This window comes from Portunus trituberculatus, chromosome 32 (assembly GCF_017591435.1).
Source record: "Portunus trituberculatus isolate SZX2019 chromosome 32, ASM1759143v1, whole genome shotgun sequence".
In the NCBI taxonomy this organism is placed as follows: Eukaryota; Metazoa; Arthropoda; class Malacostraca; order Decapoda; family Portunidae; genus Portunus; species Portunus trituberculatus.
In genome coordinates, this window is record NC_059286.1 from 12,768,640 (window position 1) to 12,796,139 (window position 27,500).

Genomic DNA, 27,500 nt, shown 5'->3' on the forward strand with positions numbered 1-27,500 from the left:
TCCTCCTCCTCCTCCTCCTCCTCCTCCTCCTCCTCCTCTAAAGAAAAGGAATGATCACGAGGCCCAAAATAGCAAGAAAGGGGAGGAGGAAGAAGGAAAAAGAGGAAAATAAACGGAAAAAAAGGAGGGAAAAAAGTAGGAAAACATTTGGAGGAAAAGTAAATGGAAGGAGAGATAAAAAGAAGAGGAAAAGAGGAAAATGAATGAACGAGAAGGAAAAGTGAGACAGAGAGAAAAAGGAAGAAATAAGAAAATTGAAGGAAGGAAAAACACGAGAAGGAAAAGATACGAACAGAGAAAATAGGAAAAGGAAAAGAGGAAAGTGGAAAGTGAAGAAAGGAAGAGGAAAAGAAGGAAGAGAAAAATGCAGAAAACAATGAATGAGGAGTAATAAGAGGAAAAAATGGAGATCAGAAAGGAGGAATAATGAGAGAGAGAGAGAGAGAGAGAGAGAGAGAGAGAGAGAGAGAGAGAGAGAGAGAGAGAGAGAGAGAGAGAGAGAATCACTAAAATAACACAAAAAACACAAAAACATCACAAAAATAAACAAAACAAACAAAAGAAACACGAAAACCGAACCAGAGAGAGAGAGAGAGAGAGAGAGAGAGAGAGAGACCACACCCCCACACCACACCCCCCCTACGCGTCGCACTCTCATCCGATGCATCAGCAGGCTCTGACGTCACAATCTACGTCAGAGACACTTACTTACCCTGGCTCCTTCCCAGAACCCCGGCAGATACGCCCTTGTGCTGCGTCAGGGGCGTGGGTGGTGGCCAGGGCGGCGAGAAGGGGTGTGGAAAGGGAGAGAAAGAGAGAGAGAGGCATGGAAAGGTGGCCAGGAGGGAGAGGGAGAGAGAGAAATGGGTATACATGAAGAATAATGTAGAAATGTAGGTAAGAATGATGAAAACGAAGAAAAATGAATAAAAGGGAGATGAGAAAGGGTGTGGAAATGGAGAGAAAGAGAGAGAGAGGCGTGGAAAGGTGGCCAGAAGGGAGACAAAGGGAGAGAAAAGGATGCATAGGGAGAATAGAGGTAGAAATGTAGGTAAGAATGATGAAAACGAAGAAAATGAATAAAAGGGAGAAGAGAGGGGGATGAGAAGGGGAAGAGGCGTTGAAAGGTGACCAGGAGGAAGAGGAAGAGGGAAAAAGGGAGAGAAATAGATGCAAAGGGAGAATAGTTGTAATCATGATAAAAAGAAATGAAAGGGAGATGAGAGAGAGAGAGAGAGAGAGAGAGAGAGAGAGAGAGAGAGAGAGAGAGAGAGAGAGAGAGAGAGAGAGAGAGAGAGAGACGTGGAAAGGTAGCCAGGAGGAAGAGGACGAAGGAGAGGAAGGGAAAGAAATGGATGTAGAAGGCAGAATAGCTGTAGAAATGTAGATAAGAATGATGAAAACGAGGAAAAAGGGATAAAAGAGAGAAGAGAGAGGCGTGTAACGATAGCAAGGAGGGAAAGAAAAGGAGAAAAAAGGGAAGGAAATGGATGCAGAGCTAGAATAAGTAGAAATTTAGGAAAGAATGATAGAAGGGAAATGAGAATAGCTGTGGAAAGGGAGACAGGCGTGGAAAGGTGCACAGGAGGGAGAGAAAAAGAGAGAAAGGGAGATAAATGGGTGCATAGTGAGAATAGATGTAGAAATGTTGGGAAGTAGAACAGAAAACGAAGGAAATAAAAAGATAAAGGCTGTGAAAAAGAAGGTAGAGAAAGGGTGATGAAGAAGAGAGGTGTGGAAAGGAAGCCATGATGAAGAGGAAGAGGGAGAAAGGGAGGGAAACAGATGTAGAGGAAGAAAAGGAGTGCAAATAAAGATAAAGGAAGAAAAAAGGAAGAAAGTGATTAAAAGAGAAAGGGTGTGACGTGGCCAGGAGAAAGAGGGAGAGGAAGAGGAAGAGGGAGAGAGAAAGGGAGAGAAATGGATGTAGAGGGAGAACAGATGTGGGAATATAGGAAAAGCGATAATAAAAACGAAGAAGGAATAGAGAGATAAAAGGGTATGAGAAAGACGGAATAGGAAGAAGACGATGGAAAGAGAGAAGAGAGAGATGAGAAAACAATGAAGGTAGAAGAGGTGGAAATAAATACACGATAATAAAAAAAAGGAATAAGGAGAAAGCGAATGATGAAAAGGGGAAAGGAAGATATGGAGAAGGGAAAAGGAAGGAAAAATAGATAGAAAAGGGAAGAATGGGGAAAAAAACAAAGAAAGGGAGGAACTAATAGAAGAGGGAAAGGAAGGGGGAATAGAAGAAAGAGAAAGAGGAAGAAACAGAGATGAATGTAAGGGAAAGGAAGAATATGATGTTTGAGAGAGAGAGAGAGAGAGAGAGAGAGAGAGAGAGAGAGAGAGAGAGAGAGAGAGAGAGAGAGAGAGAGACGGGGAAAGAGAAGAGAGGAGAGAGAGATGCTGGGAGGAGGAGGAGGAGGAGGAGTCTGGTGAAAGAGAGAGAGAGAGAGAGAGAGAGAGAGAGAGAGAGAGAGAGAGAGAGAGAGAGAGAGAGAGAGAGAGAGAGAGAGAGAGAGAGAATGATTGATGACAAAAGTAAGAGGAATACACACACACACACACACACACACACACACACACAACACACAATTCTCAACTGATTATTTACACATTAACGAAGCAGAGAGAGAGAGAGAGAGAGAGAGAGAGAGAGAGAGAGAGAGAGAGAGAGAGAGAGAGAGAGAGAGAGAGAGAGAGAGAGAGAGAGAGAGAGAGGGATCTATACAGTACAGCCAGCGGTGACGTCACAACACAGCCACCGACGTCAGCAAAAGAGGAGGAGGAGGAGGAGGAGGAGGAGGAGGAGGAGGAGGAGGAGGAGGAGAGAGGAGGAGGAGGAGGAGGAGGAGGAGAGGAAGTGATGGGAGGAGTGGAAGGTTAAGTGAAGGAGGAAATGGAGGGAGGGGAGGAGGAACAGGAGGAAAGAAAAGGGAGGAAAAGGAAGAGAGGAAAAGAGAAGGAAACAAAGATGGAGAGAGAGAGAGAGAGAGAGAGAGAGAGAGAGAGAGAGAGAGAGAGAGAGAGAGAGAGAGAGAGAGAGAGAGAGAGAGAGAGAGAGAGAGAAAATAATAAAATCAAAACTACATGAAAAGAGGAAGAGGGAAAACATAAGAGGAAAAAGAACACGAAAAGGAAAAGGGAAAAAAGGAAGAGGAAAAAGAGGAAGAGGAGGAAGAGGAAGAGGAAAGAGGAAAGAGGAAAGAGAACCTAAAAATAGACTAAAGCTTTGAAACGCAGTGGAAAAACAAGAGGAAGAGGAGGAAGAGGAGGAGGAGGAGGAGGAGGAGGAGGAGGAGGAGGAGGAGGGAGGGAAACTAAAAATAGATTGAGGTGATGGAAGACTAAAGAAAAAAGAAAAAAAACAAGAGGAAAGAGAGATGAGATAGGAAAACAAAGGAAGAGATAGAAAAGGAGGAGGAGGAGGAGGAGGAGGAGGAGGAGGAGGAGGAGGAGGAGGAGCTAAAAATAGAACCGAAGAGATGAGACGTGAAAAACAACACAAAAGAAGGAAAGGAAGAGGAGAAAGAGGAAACAGAGGAAAGAGGAAGAGGAGGAGAAGGAAGAGGAGGAGAAAGACAGACAAAAAAAACATTAGAGGAAATGAAATAGAAACGAAAAACTGAGAAAATAAGGAACAAGAACCATTTCGAAATCAGCATCCGCCATTTTGAACGCTAGTCAAGGAGAGGTGAACGAAATATTAAGGAGAAGACTCGCTGTTTCACCAGATAGCGGCTAATTATCTCTCACCTACGTCCACCTGAGAGAGAGAGAGAGAGAGAGAGAGAGAGAGAGAGAGAGAGAGAGAGAGAGAGAGAGAGAGAGAGAGAGAGAGAGAGAGAGAGAGAAATTGCCAGTATGTTTAATCCTACACCACAAATATTCGTTCGTTGTGAAAATGACGAAAAAAAATGAAAATAATAACCAAACATAGGAAATATTAATTAAATCCTGAATGATAAGGAAATTGATAAGAAAGATGTGATAAAAGAGGAAGACAAGAAAGTAAAGATAAATGAGAAGAAACAAGAGGAAAAAGAAAGGAAGAAAAAAAAAAAGAAAATACTGATAAAGACAAGGCAGGAAAATAGGCAAAAAAAAAAAAAAAAAAAAAAAAAAAAAAAAGGAAAAATAGAAAGACAAAACGTGGGAAAATAAAAAGTAAATTAGAAAAAGAGGGAAAGATTAAAAAAAATGTATAAATTGAGACAAAAATAAAGGTGAACAAGAAAGAAAATGGGAAGAATATATGGTTAGATAAGAAAATAAGTCACGTTTTCTTCACAATCTTCCTGAAATAAGTCACGTTTTCTTCTCAATCTTCCTGAAATAAGTCATGTTTTCTTCTCAATCTTCCTGAAATGTCATGTTTTCTTCTCAATCTTCCTGAAGTCAGTCATGTTTTCTTCTCAATCTTCGTGAAATAAGTCACGTTTTCTTCTCAATCTTCCTGAAATAAGTCATGTTTTCTTCTCAATCTTCCTGAAATGTCATGTTTTCTTCTCAATCTTCCTGAAGTCAGTCATGTTTTCTTCTCAATCTTCCTGAAATAAGTCACGTTTTCTTCTCAATCTTCCTGAAATGTCATGTTTTCTTCTCAATCTTCCTGAAATGTCATGTTTTCTTCTCAATCTTCCTGAAGTCAGTCATGTTTTCTTCTCAATCTTCCTGAAATAAGTCACGTTTTCTTCTCAATCTTCCTGAAATGTCATGTTTTCTTCTCAATCTTCCTGAAATGTCATGTTTTCTTCTCAATCTTCCTGAAATAAGTCACGTTTTCTTCTCAATCTTCCTGAAATAAGTCACGTTTTCTTCACAATCTTCTTGAAATAAGTCATGTTTTCTTCTCAATCTTCCTGAAATAAGTCACGTTTTCTTCTCAATCTTCCTGAAATAAGTCATGTTTTCCTTTCAATCTTCCTGAAATAAGTCATGTTTTCTTCTCAATCTTCCTGAAATAAGTCATGTTTTCTTCTCAATCTTCCTGAAATAAGTCACGTTTTCTTCTCAATCTTCCTGAAATGTCATGTTTTCTTCTCAATCTTCCTGAAATGTCATGTTTTCTTCTCAATCTTCCTGAAATAAATCGTTTTCTTCTCAATCTTCCTGAAATAAGTCATGTTTTCTTCTTAATCTTCCTGAAATAAGTCATGTTTTCTTCTCAATCTTCCTGAAATGTCATGTTTTCTTCTCAATCTTCCTGAAATAAGTCACGTTTTCTTCACAATCTTCCTGAAATAAGTCATGTTTTCTTCTCAATCTTCCTGAAATAAGTCATGTTTTCTTCTCAATCTTCCTGAAATGTCATGTTTTCTTCTCAATCTTCCTGAAGTCAGTCACGTTTTCTTCTCAATCTTCCTGAAATAAGTCACGTTTTCTTCTCAATCTTCCTGAAATAAGTCATGTTTTCTTCTCAATCTTCCTGAAATGTCATGTTTTCTTCACAATCTTCCTGAAATAAGTCACGTTTTCTTTTCAATCTTCCTGAAATAAGTCACGTTTTCTTCTCAATCTTCCTGAAGTAAGTCACGTTTTCTTCTCAATCTTCCTGAAATGTCACGTTTTCTTCTCAATCTTCCTGAAATAAGTCATGTTTTCTTCTCAATCTTCCTGAAATAAGTCATGTTTTCTTCACAATCTTCCTGAAATAAGTCATGTTTTCTTCTCAATCTTCCTGAAATAAGTCACGTTTTCTTCTCAATCTTCCTGAAATAAGTCACGTTTTCTTCTCAATCTTCCTGAAATGTCATGTTTTCTTCTCAATCTTCCTGAAATAAGTCACGTTTTCTTCTCAATCTTCCTGAAATGTCATGTTTTCTTCTCAATCTTCCTGAAATAAGTCATGTTTTCTTCTCAATCTTCCTGAAATAAGTCATGTTTTCCTCTCAATCTTCCTGAAATAAGTCACGTTTTCTTCTCAATCTTCCTGAAATAAGTCATGTTTTCTTCTCAATCTTCCTGAAATAAGTCATGTTTTCTTCTCAATCTTCCTGAAATAAGTCATGTTTTCTTCTCAATCTTCCTGAAATGTCACGTTTTCTTCTCAATCTTCCTGAAATAAGTCATGTCTTCTTCTCAATCTTCCTGAAATAAGTCATGTTTTCTTCACAATCTTCCTGAAATAAGTCATGTTTTCTTCTCAATCTTCCTGAAATAAGTCACGTTTTCTTCTCAATCTTCCTGAAATAAGTAACGTTTTCTTCTCAATCTTCCAGAAATAAGTCACGTTTTCTTCTCAATCTTCCAGAAATAAGTCACGTTTTCTTCTCAATCTTCCTGAAATAAGTCACGTTTTCTTCTCAATCTTCCTGAAATAAGTCATGTTTTCTTCTCAATCTTCCTGAAATAAGTCATGTTTTCTTCTCAATCTTCCTGAAATAAGTCATGTTTTCTTCTCAATCTTCCTGAAATAAGTCACGTTTTCTTCTCAATCTTCCTGAAATGTCATGTTTTCTTCTCAATCTTCCTGAAATAAGTCACGTTTTCTTCTCAATCTTCCTGAAATAAATCGTTTTCTTCTCAATCTTCCTGAAATAAGTCATGTTTTCTTCTTAATCTTCCTGAAATAAGTCATGTTTTCTTCTCAATCTTCCTGAAATGTCATGTTTTCTTCTCAATCTTCCTGAAGTAAGTCACGTTTTCTTCTCAATCTTCCTGAAATAAGTCACGTTTTCTTCACAATCTTCCTGAAATAAGCCATGTTTTCTTCTCAATCTTCCTGAAATAAGTCACGTTTTCTTCTCGATCTTCCTGAAATGTCATGTTTTCTTCTCAATCTTCCTGAAATAAGTCATGTTTTCTTCTCAATCTTCCTGAAATGTCATGTTTTCTTCTCAATCTTCCTGAAATAAGTCACGCTTTCTTCACAATCTTCCTGAAATAAGTCATGTTTTCTTCTCAATCTTCCTGAAATGTCATGTTTTCTTCTCAATCTTCCTGAAATAAGTCATGTTTTCTTCTCAATCTTCCTGAAATAAGTCATGTTTTCTTCTCAATCTTCCTGAAATAAGTCATGTTTTCTTCTCAATCTTCCTGAAATGTCATGTTTTCTTCTCAATCTTCCTGAAATAAGTCACGTTTTCTTCACAATCTTCCTGAAATAAGTCACGTTTTCTTCTCAATCTTCCTGAAATAAATCGTTTTCTTCTCAATCTTCCTGAAATAAGTCATGTTTTCTTCTTAATCTTCCTGAAATAAGTCATGTTTTCTTCTCAATCTTCCTGAAATAAGTCACGCTTTTCTCTCAATCTTCCTGAAATGTCATGTTTTCTTCTCAATCTTCCTGAAATAAGTCATGTTTTCTTCACAATCTTCCTGAAATAAGTCACGTTTTCTTCTCAATCTTCCTGAAATGTCATGTTTTCTTCTCAATCTTCCTGAAATAAGTCACGTTTTCTTCTCAATCTTCCTGAAATAAATCGTTTTCTTCTCAATCTTCCTGAAATAAGTCACGTCTTCTTCTCAATCTTCCTGAAATAAGTCATGTTTTCTTCAATCTTCCTGAAATAAGTCACGTTTTCTTTTCAATCTTCCTTTTTTCCCTCACATTACATATATTTCAGTAGTCATTAGTGGGATGTTTGGCTTGTATTCTCAAACACTTCTGCGCTTCATCTCCACTATTTTGAAAGGCTCTATTTAAATTGCGCTTCACCTCAACTATTTCGAAAGGCTCTATTTAAATTGCACTTCACCTCCACTATTTCCAAAAGCTCTATTTAAATTGTGCTTCACCTCCACTATTTCGAAAGGCTCTATTTAAATATTCACAAGTTTTCTAAGGTATTTTTTGCAGTCTCAAACACCTCTGCGCTTCACCTTCACTATTTCAAAAGGCTTCTATTCAAATTTCCATGAGTTTTTCCTAAGGTGTCTTTACAGTTCTATAGGCAGATTGACAAGATTTCTACATTAATGACTGGAGAAACACTCTTGAAAACTGTGCTAATAATCTCTGTGGCCTTGGAAAATACAGGTATCTCTTGATTTACGTGTGTTTCATTTATGCGTTTTTGCTAATACGTGACGGAAGAAATATTACAATTAATTAAATTTGGGCAATCGGTTTGCTTATACATGATTTGGACCACATCCCGCATCCCCTTAATATCTATTGTTTCTTATGAGAATTACAAGTTTGTTTTACGTGAACTTTGAAATACGCAATGCCTCTTGGAACGCATCTATCGTGTAAATTGAGTTACCTGTAGTCATGGTGAGAGAGCAAAGCATTTCTGAATATGGGCCATTACTTTAAACCCCCTGTACTTATTTCATGGTTAGATAAATAAGAATAGTCACGCTTTCTTTCCAATTTTTTTTTTCTTTCGAGTATGTAGGAATATGTCAGCATTCACTAGTAGGGCATTATTTTAAACACCCTGTACTTATTTCACAGCTAGATAAGAACAGTCACGCTTTCTTCTCAATCTTCCTTTGCTTCAAGTTATATATATATATATATATATATGCCAGAAGTCACTAGTGGGGCTTATTTCAAATGCCTCACACTTATTTCACTGCTAAATAAGTAAGAATAGTCATGCTTTCTTCTCAAATATAATCTTTCTTTCCTTCAAGTTATGTAGATGCCAATGTATTCATGTATTCATTAGTGGGGATTATTTCAAATACTTTACTTGTATCATGACCAGATGAGGAACGGGAATAATCATGATCTCTTTCCTTCATTTTAAGCAACAATAAGAGCAAGAACAATCGTCCTTTCCCTTCGTTTCCTTTTTGTTATGGAAGAACACTAACGCAGTTGCTGGTAAAGCTTTCCAATACTAGTACTGGTTTCACTGCTTGATAAGGAATAAAACTAACTTTCCTTCCTTTCCCTCAGATTAAGAATTAAGATGGCAGAACACTAAAAAAAAAAAGCATTACCCTTCCTTCAAACTAAGAAGTAAAATGCCACCGCAGTCACTAAAACAAATATTCCTTATTGATGTCAATGATAGAGAATACGAAATGAAGTACCAACTCATTGACCAAATTAAAGATACCATAGTACATTGATGTCAATGATAGAGTAGGAAATAAAATACCAACAGTCACTAAAAAAATATACCACTTTTTGTTGACGTCAATGATAAAGAATAAGAAACAAAATGCCAACAGCCATCAGTCAGTCAATGATAAAGAATAAGATGAAAAGTCTCTTCAGTCACTAAAAGAAAAGAAGATGCCATTTCTTGTTGATGTGAATGATTAAAAGAATAAGAAGTAAAATCCCAATAGTCACTAAAAAATATATATCATACTGTGTTGAAGTTAATGACAAAAGAATAGGAAATAAATTGCCAAGTCACTAAAAACTGAGTTACTATTTTGTTTCCTTACAAAAAAAAAAAAAAAAAAAAAGATACCATTTCATTTTCAAGCCAGTCAATGGTAGAATACAAAATAAAATAACAACACATTCACTGAAACCTAATAACGAAACACACAACAAAAAACACGCATTTGTCCCAGACTTTTGGCTAACTATTAATCTTTAAGGGAACTGGCAATCAAGTGGGCCTTTTCTTAAATATTTTGTTGCCCTTGACCAGCTTCCTCTTGAAAAAAAAAAAAAAAAAAAAAAAAAAAAAAAAAAAAAAAAACTCACCCTCTACAATACCACAGATTGCCCATCACCCCAGGAACACTCACCCTGATTCGATGCTCCACCTCCAGACAGTAGGGTTGGTTCTGGTACTGCTGGATCTCCCCGGTGATCTCCGCCACTTTCCGCCGCTTGGAGAAGTTGATGAGGCCCTCCGCCGCCCGGGGAAGGAAATCTGGGTTGCCTTCTTCAATGAGCAAGATGTTGGTCAGGTACATTCCTGCAGGGGAGAGATGCACTGGTGAGATGCATGGTGGTGTGGTGTGGTGTGGAGTGGTGTGGTGTGGTGTGGTGTGGTGTGGGGTGGGATGGGGTGGTGTGCTGTGGTGTAACAATTACCAATGTTAAAGGGATTACAAATGAGGCAAAAAGAAAAGAAAAGAAAAAAGGAAATGGGAAGAAGAAAAAGGAAAAAAAGAGGAAAGAAAGAAAAATAAAATACAACAAAACAATAAACTACAAATAAAAATTAAATAAAAAGATAAAAGGTATGATTTGGGGCAGATTATAAGACAGGCCAAGATTTTGAAGATTATGAATGAAAGGCAAACGTAACAAGTGTGATGCCATAACTTTTGAACAGACTATGAAAGAGTAACTAAAGACCTTGAACAGATTATGAAAGAGGAGCCATAGATTTTGAACAGATCATGAAAGACGGACCATAGATTTTGAACAGATCATGAAAGACGGACCATAGATTTTGAACAGATTAAGTACAAGACAAAAAATATAAATAAATGAAGAAATTAAATAAAAAAGAAGAAAAATAGCTGTGAGGTAATCTATGAATGGGAAGGCAAATGTAACCAATATCATAGCATGACTTAATACAAAATGAATAAGATACCTGTCCATTCACCTATATACCAGGCTGGCAATCCCACAGAAGGTAAGAGACAGAGCACCACACACTTCAACACAGTCAAAAGTAACAAAATTTCGGTGTAGCAAAACTCACCAAAAAATGGAACACATGGAGGATTTATAGATCGTAGCTTTTCTTGATACTTTTTATAATGGTTTTCACTGATTTCCAATGCTTCTTCAAATATCCTCAGCTGGGCCGGAGGAACCCTTTTCCACATCTCCTGCAGGGGACAAAACAACCAAGCATTAGTTAGTTCTCTGGTCTCTGGTGATCCAAGAGAAGGAAATACAAAGGATACAAGTTAAATGAATAAAAAAAAATGTGCCTTCAAAAATATTCCTAGACTACAAGTTAAATGAATGCAAAAACACAAGCCTTTAAAACTATTCCTTGGCTACAAGTTAAATGAATGAAAAAAAAAACATGTGCCTTCAAAACTATTCCAAGGCTACAAGTTAAATGAGTAAAAAATAAATAAATAAATAAATAAAATAAAATAAAATATTCCTAGATTACAAGTTAAATGAATGCAGAAAAACACAAGCCTTTAAAAATATTCCAAGGCTACAAGTTAGGTGAATGCAAAGACAATGTGGCTTCAAAGCTATACCAAAGGAGAAAACAAGCAACAAGAAATGGAATCGCACTAATACAGAATAATATCTTCATTGAGAATTATACTTTTCATTATTCTGGATTTGATTTCATTCCAATCTAGATCCCTCTGTCTATTATGTATGCATTTTGTACTGTATCTTGTGGTGATTATATACAAAACATTGCTGGCTACAGGAAAATGTCACGGAAAGACAGACAGACAGACTGAAAGAGACAGACAGAGAGAAAAAGACAGACACAGAGAGACAGAAAGAGAGAAACAGACAGAGATAGAAAGAAAGAAAAAGAGAAAGAACGAAATATAGAGAGAAGAGACACTTACCATCTTCGTGTGTTCTAATCTGTGCACGGCCGCTGAGCCCAGAGCACTGACGATTTCAAACATCCCACTGAAGTTGTTGAGGTCGTGAAACATAACCATGATCTCCACTATCCTGCACATGACGGCAACTCGCTCCTCAAAGTTCTCCGTCTCAACGATACACCACATGAACCAACGCGTCACCTGAAACACACACACACACACGCACATACAGACAAGCAGCGAGAAGAGTTGCAATTCCGACTTCTACTAAACAAATACACACATTACTACAATATCTATACGTCATCTACTTGTTTTCTTAATACACAGAGATGAGGTGTATAAATGACAGGGAGGGATCTGTATTATGTTCACTTCTTTACAATATAAGTACACACAATGAGTGGCTAAAGAGTACAAGTCATTCAACCATCTCATACTACGCTCACTAATAACTAGGGAGATCTGCAATATCCTACGAATGACTCATAACACATACAAACATACACACACACACACATATTGGATAAATGGAGACAGGACACTATGAGCCCCGCTTGAACTCTATACAGTACAATTAGGTAAATACAACTAAGTATATACAACTAGGTAAATACACACACACAAACATGAGATGAGGAGGAATTGATGAAAATTATATGTCTTCTAGCTGTCTCATAATACACACACACATGAGAGAGATACGTAACTGATGAAATTTATGATATGTACTCTACATGTCTTCTTAATCCACACACACAAATTATGAAACCTACATATGGTCTAACAGTGTCTTACATTGTTTGTGTGGTAGATCAGTTTGAGCAAGTTTGGTGAGCGTTTCTCTTTGTCATCCTTGGTCCAGGGCGTCCCCACCAGCTCTGATGGCTTCACTGCACGATACAAGTCAAACTCCAGCAGAGTCAGCTGCCGGGCAATCTCAATAGGGTGCAGCATCAGTAATGGACGCACATAGTCAGGCTAGAAAGAAAAAAAAAAAAAAAAAAAAAAAAAAAAAGTATGAGCATAAGAATGAATGACCATAAGAATTTCCTTTCAGAATCTACCACCACACTTTCCCACTACACTTTACTGTAATGGTGTACACCAAATACAGTCGTTTGTATGAGGATAATAAACCTGGAGAAACTATGTAGACAAGACTGATAACAAAGCACTAATACTACTTTGTTAATGAACAAAACTTTCTCACAGGCCAGTTGTCAAATCAAGGATGGCACAAGTAAAGACAAAACTAAACCAAATTCAAATAGCCACCTTATAAGACAATGAAGGGAAGTCATTCACAACATCTTGACTTGTAAAAACACTCAACTTGGCAAATTAGGCTTGTTCAATTGAATGAACACTCATCTAACTGCACAGAAATATCATCTAAAATCTCTACAATCAAGACAATACCATCAAGAAATGCACTAAGCTATAATGAGTGTTGAATGAAGGAAGGGATGACAGCTTCCTTTGTGCAGGACACCGATGCTTACATTAGTAGAGGTTCCCCCAGCACCAATAGGTAGGATGGCCTCCCAGTCCTTCTCCTCCAGCTTGATGTGCCACTTGGGGGAGGGAGGCGACCGGTTCAGGCTGAAGGTGATCTCCCGCTGCTCTTCGTTGCACTGCAGGGTAAAGGCAAAGCGATCAGTACATACACCCTAAAACAAAATTAATGAACTAGCTCTTACTTCTAATTCTTCCGATACACTGGTAGTCTCACGTTCAGTCACCACTAACAAAGGGCAAGACAAAGAGCACCACTCACTCTTCTCTGGATGATCTTGGTGATGGATTCCACCCACTTGCGCATGGACTTCCCCTTCACCTTGTCGAGGAAGTTGGTGAGGTTTTCCAGCAAGGACTGGTCACGCTCAAAGTCATAGAAGTGGTAGTCCACCCAATGACGCAACACATTCAAAACCCTGGTGGTGCAGAGAGCATTTACCTTCAGATCACATACAAATCCAACCTGAACATTCATACAAACACATAGAATACAAAAGCCATAAAAATTCCAATAGCCTTCTGCATAAACTATTAATATAAGTTGCAAAACACTACAGAAATTGATTCCAAAATATTTTGCAATTCCTACAAACATGACCATTCATACATCTTATATTGTAGGTGCTTGATTTCAGTTCAGCAAAAAATAATAACAATGTAATGAATGAAACTGAAAATACTCATAACAATGGAAAACTGCTTTGATTCACACACACACACACACACACACACACACACACACAGAAGTTATTTATAACAGGAAAACAAGTTATCATAATCACAACTTGTAAAATAAAGCAGCAGAAACAATTAAAAAAAATTCAAACATACGTACTAACAAAATTATTGACACCTAAAATGGAAATGGAGGTGATGCAGGAAAGTAAAATCAACATCCTCGAGTAAATAAAAGTAAATATCAATATGGTTCAATAACCGTCATACAAATCCTGCTCATCACAAGGAAGGAAATTTATTTGCATGTATTTCACACACACAACTCTCAAATAACATATATGAAATATACACAAATAGATTAAAAATGAAATATGAACAAAATAACACACAAATCCTTCCTTAAAACAAGACTGCCAAACAAATACAAATAGGAAAAAATAAATAAATAAAATATTCACAAATAACACACATCTTCCCTAAGACAACAAAACCAACATCACCATCACCACCACACACTCAGCTTTACCTAAACTGTACTGGTTGTGAATACTCCTTTCTGAAGCGCTTCATGATCTCTCTGTTTATGGAGAGTTGCTGGTTCTGCACCTCCTGTGTCTCCTCCTCACTCACTTCTGGCAGCTCAGGCTCAGGGATGTCAAAGCGCTGGATGAGTAATTCTAGCAGTTCCTACAGGGGGAAGAGGAACAACGCAGGCTAAGCAACTTGAGAAATTAAGTATATAGGAATGACATATACAGTATTACTAATTATTGCTGGCTGAAATCTAAAAATTGAGGGAAGGAGATACATTACTAGTTATTGCTAGCTGATCAACACAGGCTAAGCAATTTTACATGAGATTAAGTATATACAAACAACATACATTAACAATTATTGGCAAGATTATTGCTGGCTGATCTCTAGAAAGTGAGGGAAGGAGATACATTACTAATAATTCCTAGCTGATCGACACACGCTAAGCAACTTTACATGAAATTCAGCATATACAAACAGCATACATTAATAATTATTGGCAAGTGATCCCTGTAAAGCAAGGGATCGACTTAATAACATACAACTCATCACTAATACAGAGATTGATGCCACTGCACTTTGACGACAGGAATATAAAGCTTACTGAACAGCAGGACAAGTGGCTGATGCATACTCACCATAGGGGTACAAAAACTCCTGTAGGTGGTGAGGAAGGTCCGCACAAACATGGGATCAGCATACATGTGGTATGTGAGTCGCTCCACCAGCTTTGGTAACGTTGCCCCCTGGTGTGTGGAAAGACAGGACATTACTTCCTCAACCAGTGAAAGCAAGAGTTAGACTATAAACTGAGGAACAAACAGCAATGTCAAATTAAGGGAAATTTTGTTAAACTAGTAAAGGCATGAACAGAACACAAGTGAAATAAAACAATGACCAGAGGACTGAACGGCAAGGTCAAACTATGAGAAACTGTAATGTGTGAATAAAAGTGTGTTAGTTCACAACCCTAAGAAAGAATAAGAAAGTAAAGTGATGAGTTGTAGAGACCAAAACTGAATAAGAGAAGTAAACAACAAGACAGTAAAGTGATGGAGTTAAAAGAACATATTAAAAAGGAGGCTGGATGAAAATGAATGACATATTGCTGAAGGTGAGGAGATTGGAAGTCTATCAATGAAAAGATAAGTTGGAAAAACTAAATGAAAAAGGAACTGGAAGGCAAAACAGTAAGAAATATTGTGTGGGCGAGGAGAAAAGAATAACAAGAAATCTTCAACCATATCAGCTAAACAAGGGATGCAAGATAATGGAAAAACAACAAAAGATAAGAAAAAAATGAAAAAGAAACTAGGCCAAAAAAGTCAGTGTTGTGTGGGTGAGCACAAAAATAATATGAGAGATCTTCAACCAATTCAACCAAACAAGGGATGCAAGATAATGGCGAACACGAACCAACACTGCACCACAACAGACCTTGATGAGAGGCGTTCCTGAGTTTTCTTTCTCTTCGATGATGATGTTTGACTCTGAGTCCTCGATGGCAAACTGGTACACTGAGGGATCTGGTAGTCTCAAGGGATGCTGCTTTTCCTCATCTAGTAATATACTGTCTAAAGTTCGTTCTAACATACTGTGGGTGAGACAAAGAGAGTTTTTTATTTATTTTTTTTTTTTCCCTTATCCAAAATCAAGAAATAAAAAATCAAGTCTTACAGTTTCATACTATTCTACAAGAGTTATAAATGTGGATGTCAAGCTATTTCAGTACATCACACAGTTCAGTAAGGCACTAAACTGTTCTACAAGGGTTATAGAAATGGTTGTCAAATTATTTCAGCATATTAAACAAACAATCAAAGCACTAAATTCCCTTATTCTATTCATGGCATCATAATAACTTGATCAAATTTCCTGACTTCCTAAACTTTCTTTTGTAATGTCTCTTCATTACCATTCCCAGAGAACAGATATCTCACTTCCAGACTGTCAAGCATCACTCTCTATACACCACCACACCACTAGCCTTCCCTGCACGGCTCTTTACCTTCGAGTGTTGAGCATGACGAGAGCAGCCATCCAGGTGTTCTTGTCTTCTACGTTCTTGGCCAGCAGCACCACACTGGGCTGGTCCCGCGGCCGAATCTCAAAGGAGTGTCTCACCTCTGTGTCAAAACAAAATAAAGCATGGAACTCTTTATTCATTCACTCCTTTCCTCCTTTCAAAACAATTACTATACAGCAAATGGATCACTTTTCATCTTCCCTGATTTTCCTGGCACAAAACTTTACTCGAGATTTGAACAAAAAACATTCTTTCCTTCCATATGTAGTTTTCATTCTATTACCCAAACTGCTCTATTCATTCTATAAACATTGTGACTAATCTACACAATAAACAAAACAAAATGCAAGTCTCACCTTCAGTGTCTTCTCTATCTAGAATCTCCACCATTCTCATCAGGAATTTCTCTTTAAATCTATATTCTCCAACCTGCAATAAAAGTTCATGCCATCAGATAAAAGAATGAATATAACAAAGAAAGTAATGCATTTTTCCACACATCCACAACATACACATCAATAACTGGCCACAGGTTCCTCTGCACTGACTGACCTGGCCTGTGACTGACGACCTCCTGTTATTGCTCTTACAAAGAACTATGAGCCCGTCGAAGAGGAACACGTGGCGCTCAGTCAGCTTCCTCCCCGTGGCTCCCAGCTTCAGCAGGTCTCCCTCTGTCCAACACAGTGACAATGATAATGTGTGTGTGTGTGTGTGTGTGTGTGTGTGTGTGTGTGTGTGTGTGTGTGTGTGTGTGTGTGTGTGTGTGTGTGTGTGTGTGTAATTCACTGTTTGATCTGCTACAGTCTCTGACGAGACAGCCAGACATTACCCTACGGAACGAGCTCAGACCTCATTGTTTCCGATCTTCGGATAGGCCTGAGACCAGGCACACACCACACACCGGGACAACAAGGTCACAACTCCTCGATTTACATCCCGTATCTACTCACTGCTAGGTGAACAGGGGCTACACGTGAAAGGAGACACACCCAAATATCTTCACCCAGCCGGGGAATCGAACCCCAGTCCTCTGGCTTGTGAAGCCAGCGCTCTAACCACTGAGCTACCGGGCCGTGTGTGTGTGTGTGTGTGTGTGTGTGTGTGTGTGTGTGTGTGTGTGTGTGTGTGTGTGTGTGTGTGTGTGTGTGTGTGAATAATCAGGGCCGAGATTGTGAATGATGCGTATGAGTGTATGGTGGTTTGTCTGGGCCACCTTCTGTGCAACTGCTGACCTTGTGTATAGATAGATAGATAAGCAAACATAATCAATCTTCATATATTAATTCACTTTCCTTAATTTTTCAATATAGGATTAAAAGGCCATATATTCCAGTTTAGAGTGACCTGACAAGACAAGTGGAAAGTTAGGGGAGTGGAGTGTTCATACCTAATACAAATTCGTTGCAACACTGAGAGATGACTTTGCCTTCCCAGCCATCTATGGATCGCTGCAACTCCTTCATCTTTATCAGTGTTTGCTGTCTACTCTGTCGTCTGTGTCGGGAAATTATTTCGCTGCAGAAAAAGAACATTTGTTACCAAACATGCATTAAAAAATCAAACTCATCTGGTCATTCAAATAGTAAAATTAAGGCTTTCTTATGAAAATCCATTGAAATTACATCAAAGAAAAGGCAGAAACAAGTTTACATGGAAGATATTGCTAAGTCATTATAAAAAAAACAATAAATAGTAAGGATACCAAACCAACAAGTCTCAGAAATAATCTAATATGAACATAATTATCTTTAACTTTATGAAAATTAATGTAAAGCTGCAGAAACATGAATAATCAAGTTTATGAAGACTTTAACAAGAACATGATTAATTTTGTTTTTTAAAGTCTACTAAACAACAAATACCAAGAGAAGCAATGACACCTAAGGAAACATTTATTATAAGCCTTACTTAAGTTTTCTCTTAAGATATGTGGAGTAGGGCGAGTTGTTAATGCTGCGTTCCAGCTGGCTGTGCAGGGGACACAACAACCCCTTCGCCTGCTCCAGGCTCTCCCGACCTTCCTCAGACTCCGTGTTAGTCAATAACATCTGCAAACATAAATACTCCACAATCACTGAGAAAAGGTACATTTCATTTCTTGGTTATATAAATGCTGAGTTAAAGTCTCCACTCACATAGCAAGCCTGAAAACTGACCCCCATTTTCCATTTTTTTTTTTTTTTTTTTTTTTTTAAATGTAAGAGGAGAAATCTGGGCAAGGGTAACAAGAACTATTTAATAAAGACCCATTAGATGCCAGTCCCAGGGCAGATCCAGGAAAGTTCACCAGAAGAAAGGGATAAATGGCTTAACCATAAGGGATAAACATCTTGAAACTTACACAATCAATGAGAACAGGTATATTTCTTTGCCACATGAATGCTGCAGTTAAAGTCTCTACCCACACAGCTGGTCTCAACACTGACCTCTATGTCCTTGAAGTAAGTGAAGACATGGTAGACCGGCACAAGGAGCAGCTTGGGCAAGTAGTATTTAACGGCCTCTTTGAACCCGTGGCCGGCGCTGGTCAGGGCGTCGCTCACATCAGGCCGACTCACCACCTCCGCCAACGTCTCTGCACACTCTGGCCTTGTCACGTCACTTACATACTTTGCATACACGTCAAATTCTGCCTCCTGTGCATAAAGGTAAAATAACTTTGTAAATTCTGAGACTAGACTAACAGTACAAAAAGCAAATATAGATGGGAAAGTTACAGAAAAACACCTGGCATTATCTAACATTTCACTTATTACTTAAAATTCCTCTCTCATCCAAGAAAGTCATGTAAAGAATACCAAAGATCTGATTATTACTTTGTTTTTATTTACAGCTGTTCTCTAACCCAGTCATGAAAAGAATACCAAACAGTTGATTTAGTATTTGGTCATTCAAATAGTAAAATTAAGGCTTTCTTATGAAAATCCATTGAAATTACAGTAACTGTTGTTCGACTCTCCCAAGACCCACCTCAGCCTGCTCCTCAAAGCAGATACCGATGGCTGGAGACTCATTTTCCTCCGTCACTTCCATGGTATCTTCTAAGGAGCCCAGCAGGTTGACAGAGAAGTCGTAAATTTCCGTGATGTTTGAGAAGATAATCTCAAGTTCCCGGTTACCACTCTCTTGGAGTGAAGGAATCTGTTGCAGCTTGTCACGAAAGACCTGTTGGGAGAATGCAGTGTGATGGACAGTGCCAAACTCATATTACATTAGCATGACACAGCAAGGCTATACAGGTTTGGCCTGCAGCATTGGAGTGAGGAATGAGGCACAGTGGTCACTACCTTGATAATCATGTTGAGTTCCCTGATGTAGGTTTTCTTCTCCTGTATGAGGTCCTTCACTAGCTCATCAAATGTGATGGAAATATCAACATTGGGATCTTCTGGTTGCCCGCTGCTCTCTCCGTACTCGTCTTGCTGGAACATGTCCATCAGCACCTGCACCAACACAGTGTGAGAAGTGGTGTGGAACATACAGTAGTAAATATCAGGTCTGTACATTAGCTATACTTCCAAACAATCCTAAACTGTAGCTACTTTGAAAAAAAATTACCAAACAAAAAAATTTGCAAGCACTCAATGAACCATTTAGGATATTACTATTACTACCAGCAATAATGTTACCAACAGTTCCAAAACTAATCAGAAACTGAGTTCAGAAAACAACAAACATAATAGATAAAAAAGGTTAATATTTTAATCACAGATGCCACAAATACCTGAAGTAACCCAAAGTGAGCTTTTCTTTACCTTGTCAGCACACATGGCTACTCTGATGTCTTGTTGGGTGACCTCAATGTGTCTGATGTTTTTGACATAGTTCCCAGCAAGCTGTTGGAAGAAAACGGTATAAAACTTGATCAAACCTTTATTCAGTTGATGATGCAAGTACTTTTATTATCTACTGAGGCTAACATTGTAGTCATTTGATAAATTCCAAATCCAAGATGGCAATTTGTCAGCTTAATTAATAATAAAAACCAAATACAAATCTTGTCATCACAATTATTTGTGATGACTCAAGTCACTGCAAAACCTGTTCATAGTAACAATTATAACTAATAATATCAACTCTATACAAAAAAAATACTGTAATGAATACCTTAATTTTTGCAAACATACAATAGTCTGGACATTTCTTGAAGGCAAATAGTTCCAGTGTGTGACTCACCTTGAGGATGTCTGCAGATATGTACTCCAAGACTGCAACTATATACAGGGTCACTTGGTAGTCAATCTTGGTGTGCAGGACATCCTGAGGATAACACACAACATTTAACATGACATAACAGCCGAGTGTCTACCTCAATCTTAACAATTATACGCCACCATCAATGAAAGTAAATACTACTTTGAATCTTATAGACCACTTAAGAATGCTATGCCAAGATAAAGTTAAGAATACAGAAACATAATTGCTGCAAAGCAATGTCATCATAAATTTTCATCAACAAAAGACAAACATTCATACCATACAAACAACCACTTCAAATACTTTTGTATATCAAAAAGTAACAAAATATATACATTTTGAATTTCTGAATGGATCTTCATTACAACTTCCAATGAAAAGATCAGTCAAACAAAACAAATATTTATCATCAAACAACAAAACACTGAGGACAAGACAAAAGTGTATAAAGACATCAGTTATAAAATTCTCACAATGAAAAGAAGAACTAAATAAATCCAGCAACACAAATCACAAAATGACAAAAAAAATGATAGGGAGAAAAAAAAAAAAAAAAAAAAAAACACTGACATCAATAACAAGGAAAACACTTCACTAAACACCACACCACACAAACAAAAAGGAACACAGCAGAACCCCAAGAGACACAAACCCGTAAGAGAGGATGCGCTTTTTCCGCCGGAAGAACCAACGGGGATTTCTTGCGCCCCTTCTCAATGGCCGCCTGAGCATCCCCAATGGCCCAGCGGTCAATAGGGTTGGGGAATGTGCGCTGTACTCTCTCCTCCACATCCTGAAGGAATGAGAAGGTGATTAGGAGGGGGGAGAGAGAGAGAGAGAGAGAGAGAGAGAGAGAGAGAGAGAGAGAGAGAGAGAGAGAGAGAGAGAGAGAGAGAGAGAGAGAGAGAGAGAGAGAGAGAGAGAGAGAGAGAGAGAGACTTATAACAAAAAGAACTATCTACTCCACAGAATATTAACCACTAAATTATATCACTATAGTTTGTCTATTTTAAACTAGTCACTGAGTCTTGGTCTGGGATGAAAATATATGTTGTCATATTTTGAGGAAAACAGTAGTCTATCCTTTCAATAATGGTGTACATCAATAGAAAACATATATGATACACAGAAAATTAATTATTTCATCAATAAGCTACAATATATTTTGAACAGTAACCCACTTGCCCACTTCCTCAGACTGAGACCAAGCAGCCACTTAAGAACAAACTAACTATTTTTCATTCTCAAACTTTTAGGAATGCATGGAAATAAGTGTGTGTGTGTGTGTGTGTGTGTGTGTGTGTGTGTGTGTGTGTGTGTGTGTGTGTGTGTGTGTGTGTGTGTGTGTGTGTGTGTGTGTGTAAGAGGGTTTGGGTACTGACCTGGACTGTGTGTGGGGCAGGCTTGGCACACAGCGTTGACAGCAGCCGTAGGATAAGACTCTCAACATACTCCAGCGCGTCTTCCTTGGCTGCCAGGGTTGGGTGCACCTGCTTCAGCACCTGCAATACCAACACTCTTAGCTCCTACACACCAACACACTACCACCTCTCTGTTAGCACATTAATTTTACACATGTTCTCCATATGTTTTATTTTTTTATTATTATTTTTTTTTTTTAGGTACAGTACTGTATATAGTTACCATTTCATGTTCTGAATTACAACCTAACAATATTACAGCAATAACATAGGTAAGTGACATGCTGTAGGTGCTTATTCAAACTGGTTCTGACCTACACAAAAAAAAAAAAAAAAAAAAAAAAAAAGTTTACATGCCGTAGGAATGGAATGTCACAATTCAAAATTATGCACGTAGTCCCATCATCAACAGCACTGTACATACCAAGCTGCTTAAACCTGTCATTACATTAATAGTTGGAAAGTGTGTTCCTTATCATTAACCCCTTCCGTACTGGGGCACATTCATACCTTCAGATCTGTGTGCGAACAGATAATTTTATTGACATCAAGAAGGGTCTATGGAGGTCAGAATACTAATGGCCAGAGTCTTCACTATTTTAATTCCCCACATAACCCTCTGAAGCTGTATAAAATCACCAAATAGTAACCAGAATGAATATGGAAATACATCATGGTACTCAAGGGGTTAAATTCCCTGGATATTGCCATGTTGGACATCATTGTTGGTAGCAAAGACACATATGACACTATGCATAGAGATTTTGAATGATGCAAGCTCACATTACTTTGAATTGAAAATTTGCCATAGTGGTTTTGGCATTATTTCTTTACCATCACTGAATACTGTTTATCATGAAACATCACAAATAAAAACAACTTATCAATGTTATAATACACTTTGTACATTATCCTGATGAGCCACTATAGCCATGACCAATAAATTAAATATCTCTCACCTGATGTTGCAAACTAAATTAACCACTGCTCTTTCAACTTTTTGGTAAACATCTCGCTAACCATAAGTCTTTCCTAATTGATTGAACAACCTCAAAATTAATCTAGTAACCGATTCTCGGAAAATTGCACTTATTGGGATCTCTCGTCAGCAAACGACACATTAACTGGCACATGTAGTCTCCATGCTAAATAGCAATCTCCTAACTTTTTCTTAATGTACACTCTAGAACTCCATATCTGTTTCTGTATTTCCATCTTCCCAAGACCTGAATTAATTTCAGAGGGAAGTTTCAAGACATTTATCCCATTGAGTGCAAGAAGCTGGGATGATGGTGTGCATGATGTGGAGCACCTGAATAAGAGGACTAGTAGAGGATGTGCAGAGTGCTGCAGAGAGCAAGATAGGGTATGTGAGAGTAGGTAGAAGAAAGAAAGTATGTAAACCATGGTGGAATAATGAAATCAGAGAGGCTAGGAGGGAGTGAAAGAGAAGGAGTAGACAATATAGTGGCTGAGGAAAAAGAGGCATGAAAGTGATGAGGCAGAGAATGAGTACCAGAATGCATGGGAAATGTATGTAAAGCAGCAGAGAATGACAAAGCGAATGATAGTGAAGGCCAAAGTGAAGTGTGAAAGGAGTGTGATTGAATCTTTAAGAGAGAAAGGCATGGAAGGTGGCCGTGAATGGTACAAGTTCTTGAGAGGTGAGAATATGTCAGGCAGTGCTGGAGTGGAGAGTTTGAAGGTGAATGGTGAAGTTGTAACTGAGAAGGAAGGAATGAGAGAGGCAATTAGGCAGTTCTGGGAAGAAGTGGGTGGTGTAGGTGAGGTGTTTGGTGCGAGAGAAGGATGTGTGACACTGGAGAGAAGGAATGCAGATGAACTGGATGAGAGGATCAGCAGGGAGGTGGTAGAGAAATGTGTGAAAAGGCAGAAAAATGGGAAGGCAGCAGGGCCGGATGAGATACCGTATGAGCTGTATAAGAATGGAGGTGATGTTGTGATTGACAGGATGACTGAGCTTTTTAACCAGGTGTGGGAGGAGAGAGTGTCAAGAATGTGGAATGAGTGCAAGGTGACTCTGCTGCATAAGGGCAGACACAAGAGTAAGAACAAGTTGAAAAATTACAGGCCGATCGCGTTAGTCAATACAGTAGGCAAAGTGTTCAGTGCGGTGTTGAATGCCAGATTGTGTAAGTGGATTGAAAGAGCTGGAGTATTAGGTGAGGAGCAGAATGGTTTCCGTGCGGACAGGAGAGCTGAGGATAACATGTTTGTGGTGAATGAAATGATTGAGAAAAAAAGAGGGATGGAGGTAAATTGTATTTGGGTTTCCTGGATATAGAGAAAGCTTATGATAGGGTGAATAGAGAAATGCTAGGTAGAGTCCTAGAAAAGATTGGGTTGAGTGCCAAGATAGTCAACATAGTGCGTAGCATGTATGTTGATACCAGAGCTAAGTACAGTTTAGGAGATATAGAAACAGACTGGGTGAGGAGTGAGAGAGGAGTTAGGCAAGGATGTATTTTGTCACCAACCCTTTTCAGCCTGTACACAGAGGAGTTAGCAGCCAGAATGAGAAGGATGAATGCAGGAGTGAGTGTGGGGAATGATAAGATAGGTGTGCTTCTTTATGCAGATGATGTAGTGGTTATGAGTGAGTCAGCAGAGGAGCTGCAAAGTCTGCTGGATGTGGTTGATGGGTATGGAAGAGATTTTGGAGTTAGGTTTAGTAGTGAGAAGAGTAAGGTGATGATTGTGAATAGGTCGGAGGATGAATGTAATGCAGCATGGAGGCTGGGAGAGAATGAGTTGAAGCAGGCACAAGAATACAAGTACTTAGGGATGTGGATGAGTCCGAATGGGTGTGAAAAGTCAAAGAATGAAAAATAAGTTTGGTGAACCGGTGGGTGGGTCGTTTAGGAAGCGCGGCAAGGATGAGAGCAAGTAAGTATGACGTGCTGAGAGAAGTGTGGAAGAGTGTGGCTGTCCCCAGTATAATGTATGGTATGGATGTGATTGCATGGAACGAGAGTGAAATTGACAAGTTAGAAGTGGGGCAGTGTAGAGTAGCTAGGCTGGCACTGAATGCACCGAGGTACACAGCAGTAGAAGCCTTAAGAGGTAATATGGGATGGAGCTCTTTTAGGGAAAGACTTATAAAAGCGACACTTAGGTACAAGATTAGGCTTGAGAGAATGGATGATGCAAGAATAGCAAGGAAGGTGTATCTGTGGAGTGAAAGTGGAAGCAAATGGAGGAAAAGGTGTATGAGAATGACAGAGAGGAATGGTCTACAGGTTGGGTGGGCAGTGAGAATGGCTGGGGTGAATCAGAATGAGCTGGAATGGGTCGTGACAAGAGGAGGCAGAGTGGGAACAGAATGGGATGTGAGGAAGTGGAAGAGTGAGATAGACAGAGATGTGAAGAGTATGGGACTGAATGAATGGAGGAATGGGATAGAACGAAAGAATACTCTGGAATGGTACAAACTGAAAGAGGCCCCGATGTATGAGAGGTGGTATGATGGAAGCCTGGGTGGTGATCTTCTCTTCAAAGCTAGGGCACAGTGTATGGATGTGAATGCAAGGAGTTACAGGTGGTCTGAGTCCCGCAGCAAAGTGTGCCAGATGTGTGACTCGGGAGAGGACAAGACGGTGGAGCATGTGATGTTGGTGTGAAGTATGCCAGAGATAGGTATGAGATGATGCAAGTGATGTTGACTGAGTTAGGGCATAATAGGAATGAAAGAGTGGAGAAGACAGGGAGGGAGTGGATGGTGGTGCTACTGGGACTGAGTAGAGAAACGAATGAAAGGATGATTGAAGCGGTGGAGGAGTTTCTGGAGAATGTGGCGTGCCAGATGTATGGACGATTAGAGTAAAAAATTCTGCTCTTTTTTTTTTTTTTTTTTTTTTTTCTGTGTGCCTTTCTTTTGTCGTCTACAGGAGCTGCCGATCCAAAGACCTGGCTCAGGAGCGATCCCGAGTTGCCTGTAGTATCAAGATCAAGATCAAGATAATTCCTTTGGTGAACTCTCTCAGAGCTGCTCAGGGACTGGCATCTAAGTGGACTTTTTCGTTTAATTGTTTCTGATGCCCTTGGTCAGATTTCTCTCTTATAAAATAGATATATAATTTTTCAACAGCAAACGGGGACATTCAAACTAAAAATAACATGACATTATAACCTAACCCAAGGATCCAAACTGCCAGTAATGCCTTCCACTTCCTCCTGCTTCAATGATCCAGATTACCATTTATCACAAAATGGCAATACAGACTATGAAATGAGCGAAATGTCACTTTATGAATGCAGTTACCAAAAGAATACTAAGTCACATCATGAATGCAGTTTACCAAAATAATACTCTATAATCTCAAAGAATTCCAAAGCTGCAAAGTTCACAAGTCTAACATAATCCTCTGAACCCTACAAAAACATAAATGCATCCCCTCAATACACACTGATTACTTATCATTGCATGTAAACTTATTTATACATATGTAACAAGTAATATCACAAACCTATGCATTTTGATTCTGAGACACAGCTATGTTTTCACTTCAAACTTATATGCTGTAAATTGACCACGCTACTCAATTCCGCAATGTACTCTAAACTTTAATTCTACAGCAGTTTTGGACAATACACAACACACACACTCATCCACGGACATGTTACCACACAGACACCAAGAACGCACACCTTTCCAAAACAGAAGCTACCTACTTACACCCTCACTGACACACCAACCACTTCTACACCAACAAACTGGTTACACCCTCATCAATATACCTGCTAACCATGTACACTTCTACTAAAACACCAAAGAACCACGTACACCTTTACTAGAAACGCCAACCAGACATCCACACCCTCGATAAAGAAAACAGCAAGGAAAACATACCAAACTTAACACTAACTACCCATCTAAAACTTTCTAAACAACAACAAAGTGAATAAAACCTCACTAAAATGTCAAGAAGTCACCAATACCCTCAGAAAAGCACCAATTACTTATCTACACCCTTCCTAAAACACAGCCTATGCATGCAGGGCCCCATACACCCTGCCAAAACACCACCCAGCCATGGCCACCCTCACCAAAACAAACACTCTTGCACCTGTCACTCGTAATTCCTGCCCATTCCACCCCTTCCCCGCACACGTACACCTGAGTAAGGGCAATGAGGGGCACATATGCATCAGTACACAGGGTCTGCACAGTGTAGGGGTGTAAATACGGGCAGGAGAGAGAGCCTGCCACATACCCACCTTCTGCAGGGAGCTGAGAAACAAACGCTTCCATTTCTGGGCGTTCTCCTCGCTGTCAAAGTTACACACTTGGGAATCTGTGTTCGAGGAAGCGGGAAACATTGTCCTCAGTCTAACTGTTTTCCAGACATCCAAAAGTGGTGTATTGTTTACAGTTCAACATGGTATGGTACGCAATGGGCCACATCCATGCCTCCCTCCCTCAGCCTATGCCTCCTGCGTGCATTGCTTCACTTCTCTGCGCACAGCACTGCGTCACATCACCGCCACTCGTCTCATCTACTGTCTCACCACCGCGGGTTGCATCGCACTGGCTGACTGAGGCTACATTTTTGACTGGGAAACTGGCAGTGCAACCATCTTCATCAACCGTCGACAGGTGATCCTGCTGCCTTACAGTGTTACCAGAGCCGGCCCAGCGCGCACCTCACCGCTCTCTGACTCTCGCCTCTATCTCGCTCTAC

The 27,500-nt window shown here is 39.0% G+C and overlaps 1 protein-coding gene across 1 annotated transcript in view; it reads right to left on the reverse strand.

The window, feature by feature from the left end:
• LOC123512007 (son of sevenless homolog 2-like) overlaps positions 1-27,500 on the reverse strand; it is a 65,693-nt gene that overhangs the window by 38,189 nt on the left and 4 nt on the right. Inside the window, exons 1-22 of the mRNA XM_045268117.1 lie at positions 27,037-27,500; positions 21,760-21,879; positions 21,030-21,170; positions 20,357-20,440; positions 19,936-20,016; positions 19,468-19,623; positions 19,151-19,345; positions 18,607-18,816; positions 18,089-18,228; positions 17,568-17,695; positions 16,730-16,851; positions 16,534-16,606; positions 16,160-16,277; positions 15,589-15,745; positions 14,790-14,897; positions 14,144-14,304; positions 13,199-13,355; positions 12,924-13,055; positions 12,217-12,399; positions 11,437-11,619; positions 10,587-10,716; positions 9,673-9,845 (exon numbers count right to left, since the gene is read on the reverse strand). The exon at positions 27,037-27,500 is cut by the window's right edge and continues 4 nt beyond it. Coding sequence (XP_045124052.1) covers positions 9,673-9,845; positions 10,587-10,716; positions 11,437-11,619; positions 12,217-12,399; positions 12,924-13,055; positions 13,199-13,355; positions 14,144-14,304; positions 14,790-14,897; positions 15,589-15,745; positions 16,160-16,277; positions 16,534-16,606; positions 16,730-16,851; positions 17,568-17,695; positions 18,089-18,228; positions 18,607-18,816; positions 19,151-19,345; positions 19,468-19,623; positions 19,936-20,016; positions 20,357-20,440; positions 21,030-21,170; positions 21,760-21,879; positions 27,037-27,138 — 3,054 coding nt within the window. The 5' untranslated portion in view covers positions 27,139-27,500. The remainder of the gene's footprint in view (positions 1-9,672; positions 9,846-10,586; positions 10,717-11,436; positions 11,620-12,216; positions 12,400-12,923; positions 13,056-13,198; positions 13,356-14,143; positions 14,305-14,789; positions 14,898-15,588; positions 15,746-16,159; positions 16,278-16,533; positions 16,607-16,729; positions 16,852-17,567; positions 17,696-18,088; positions 18,229-18,606; positions 18,817-19,150; positions 19,346-19,467; positions 19,624-19,935; positions 20,017-20,356; positions 20,441-21,029; positions 21,171-21,759; positions 21,880-27,036) is intronic.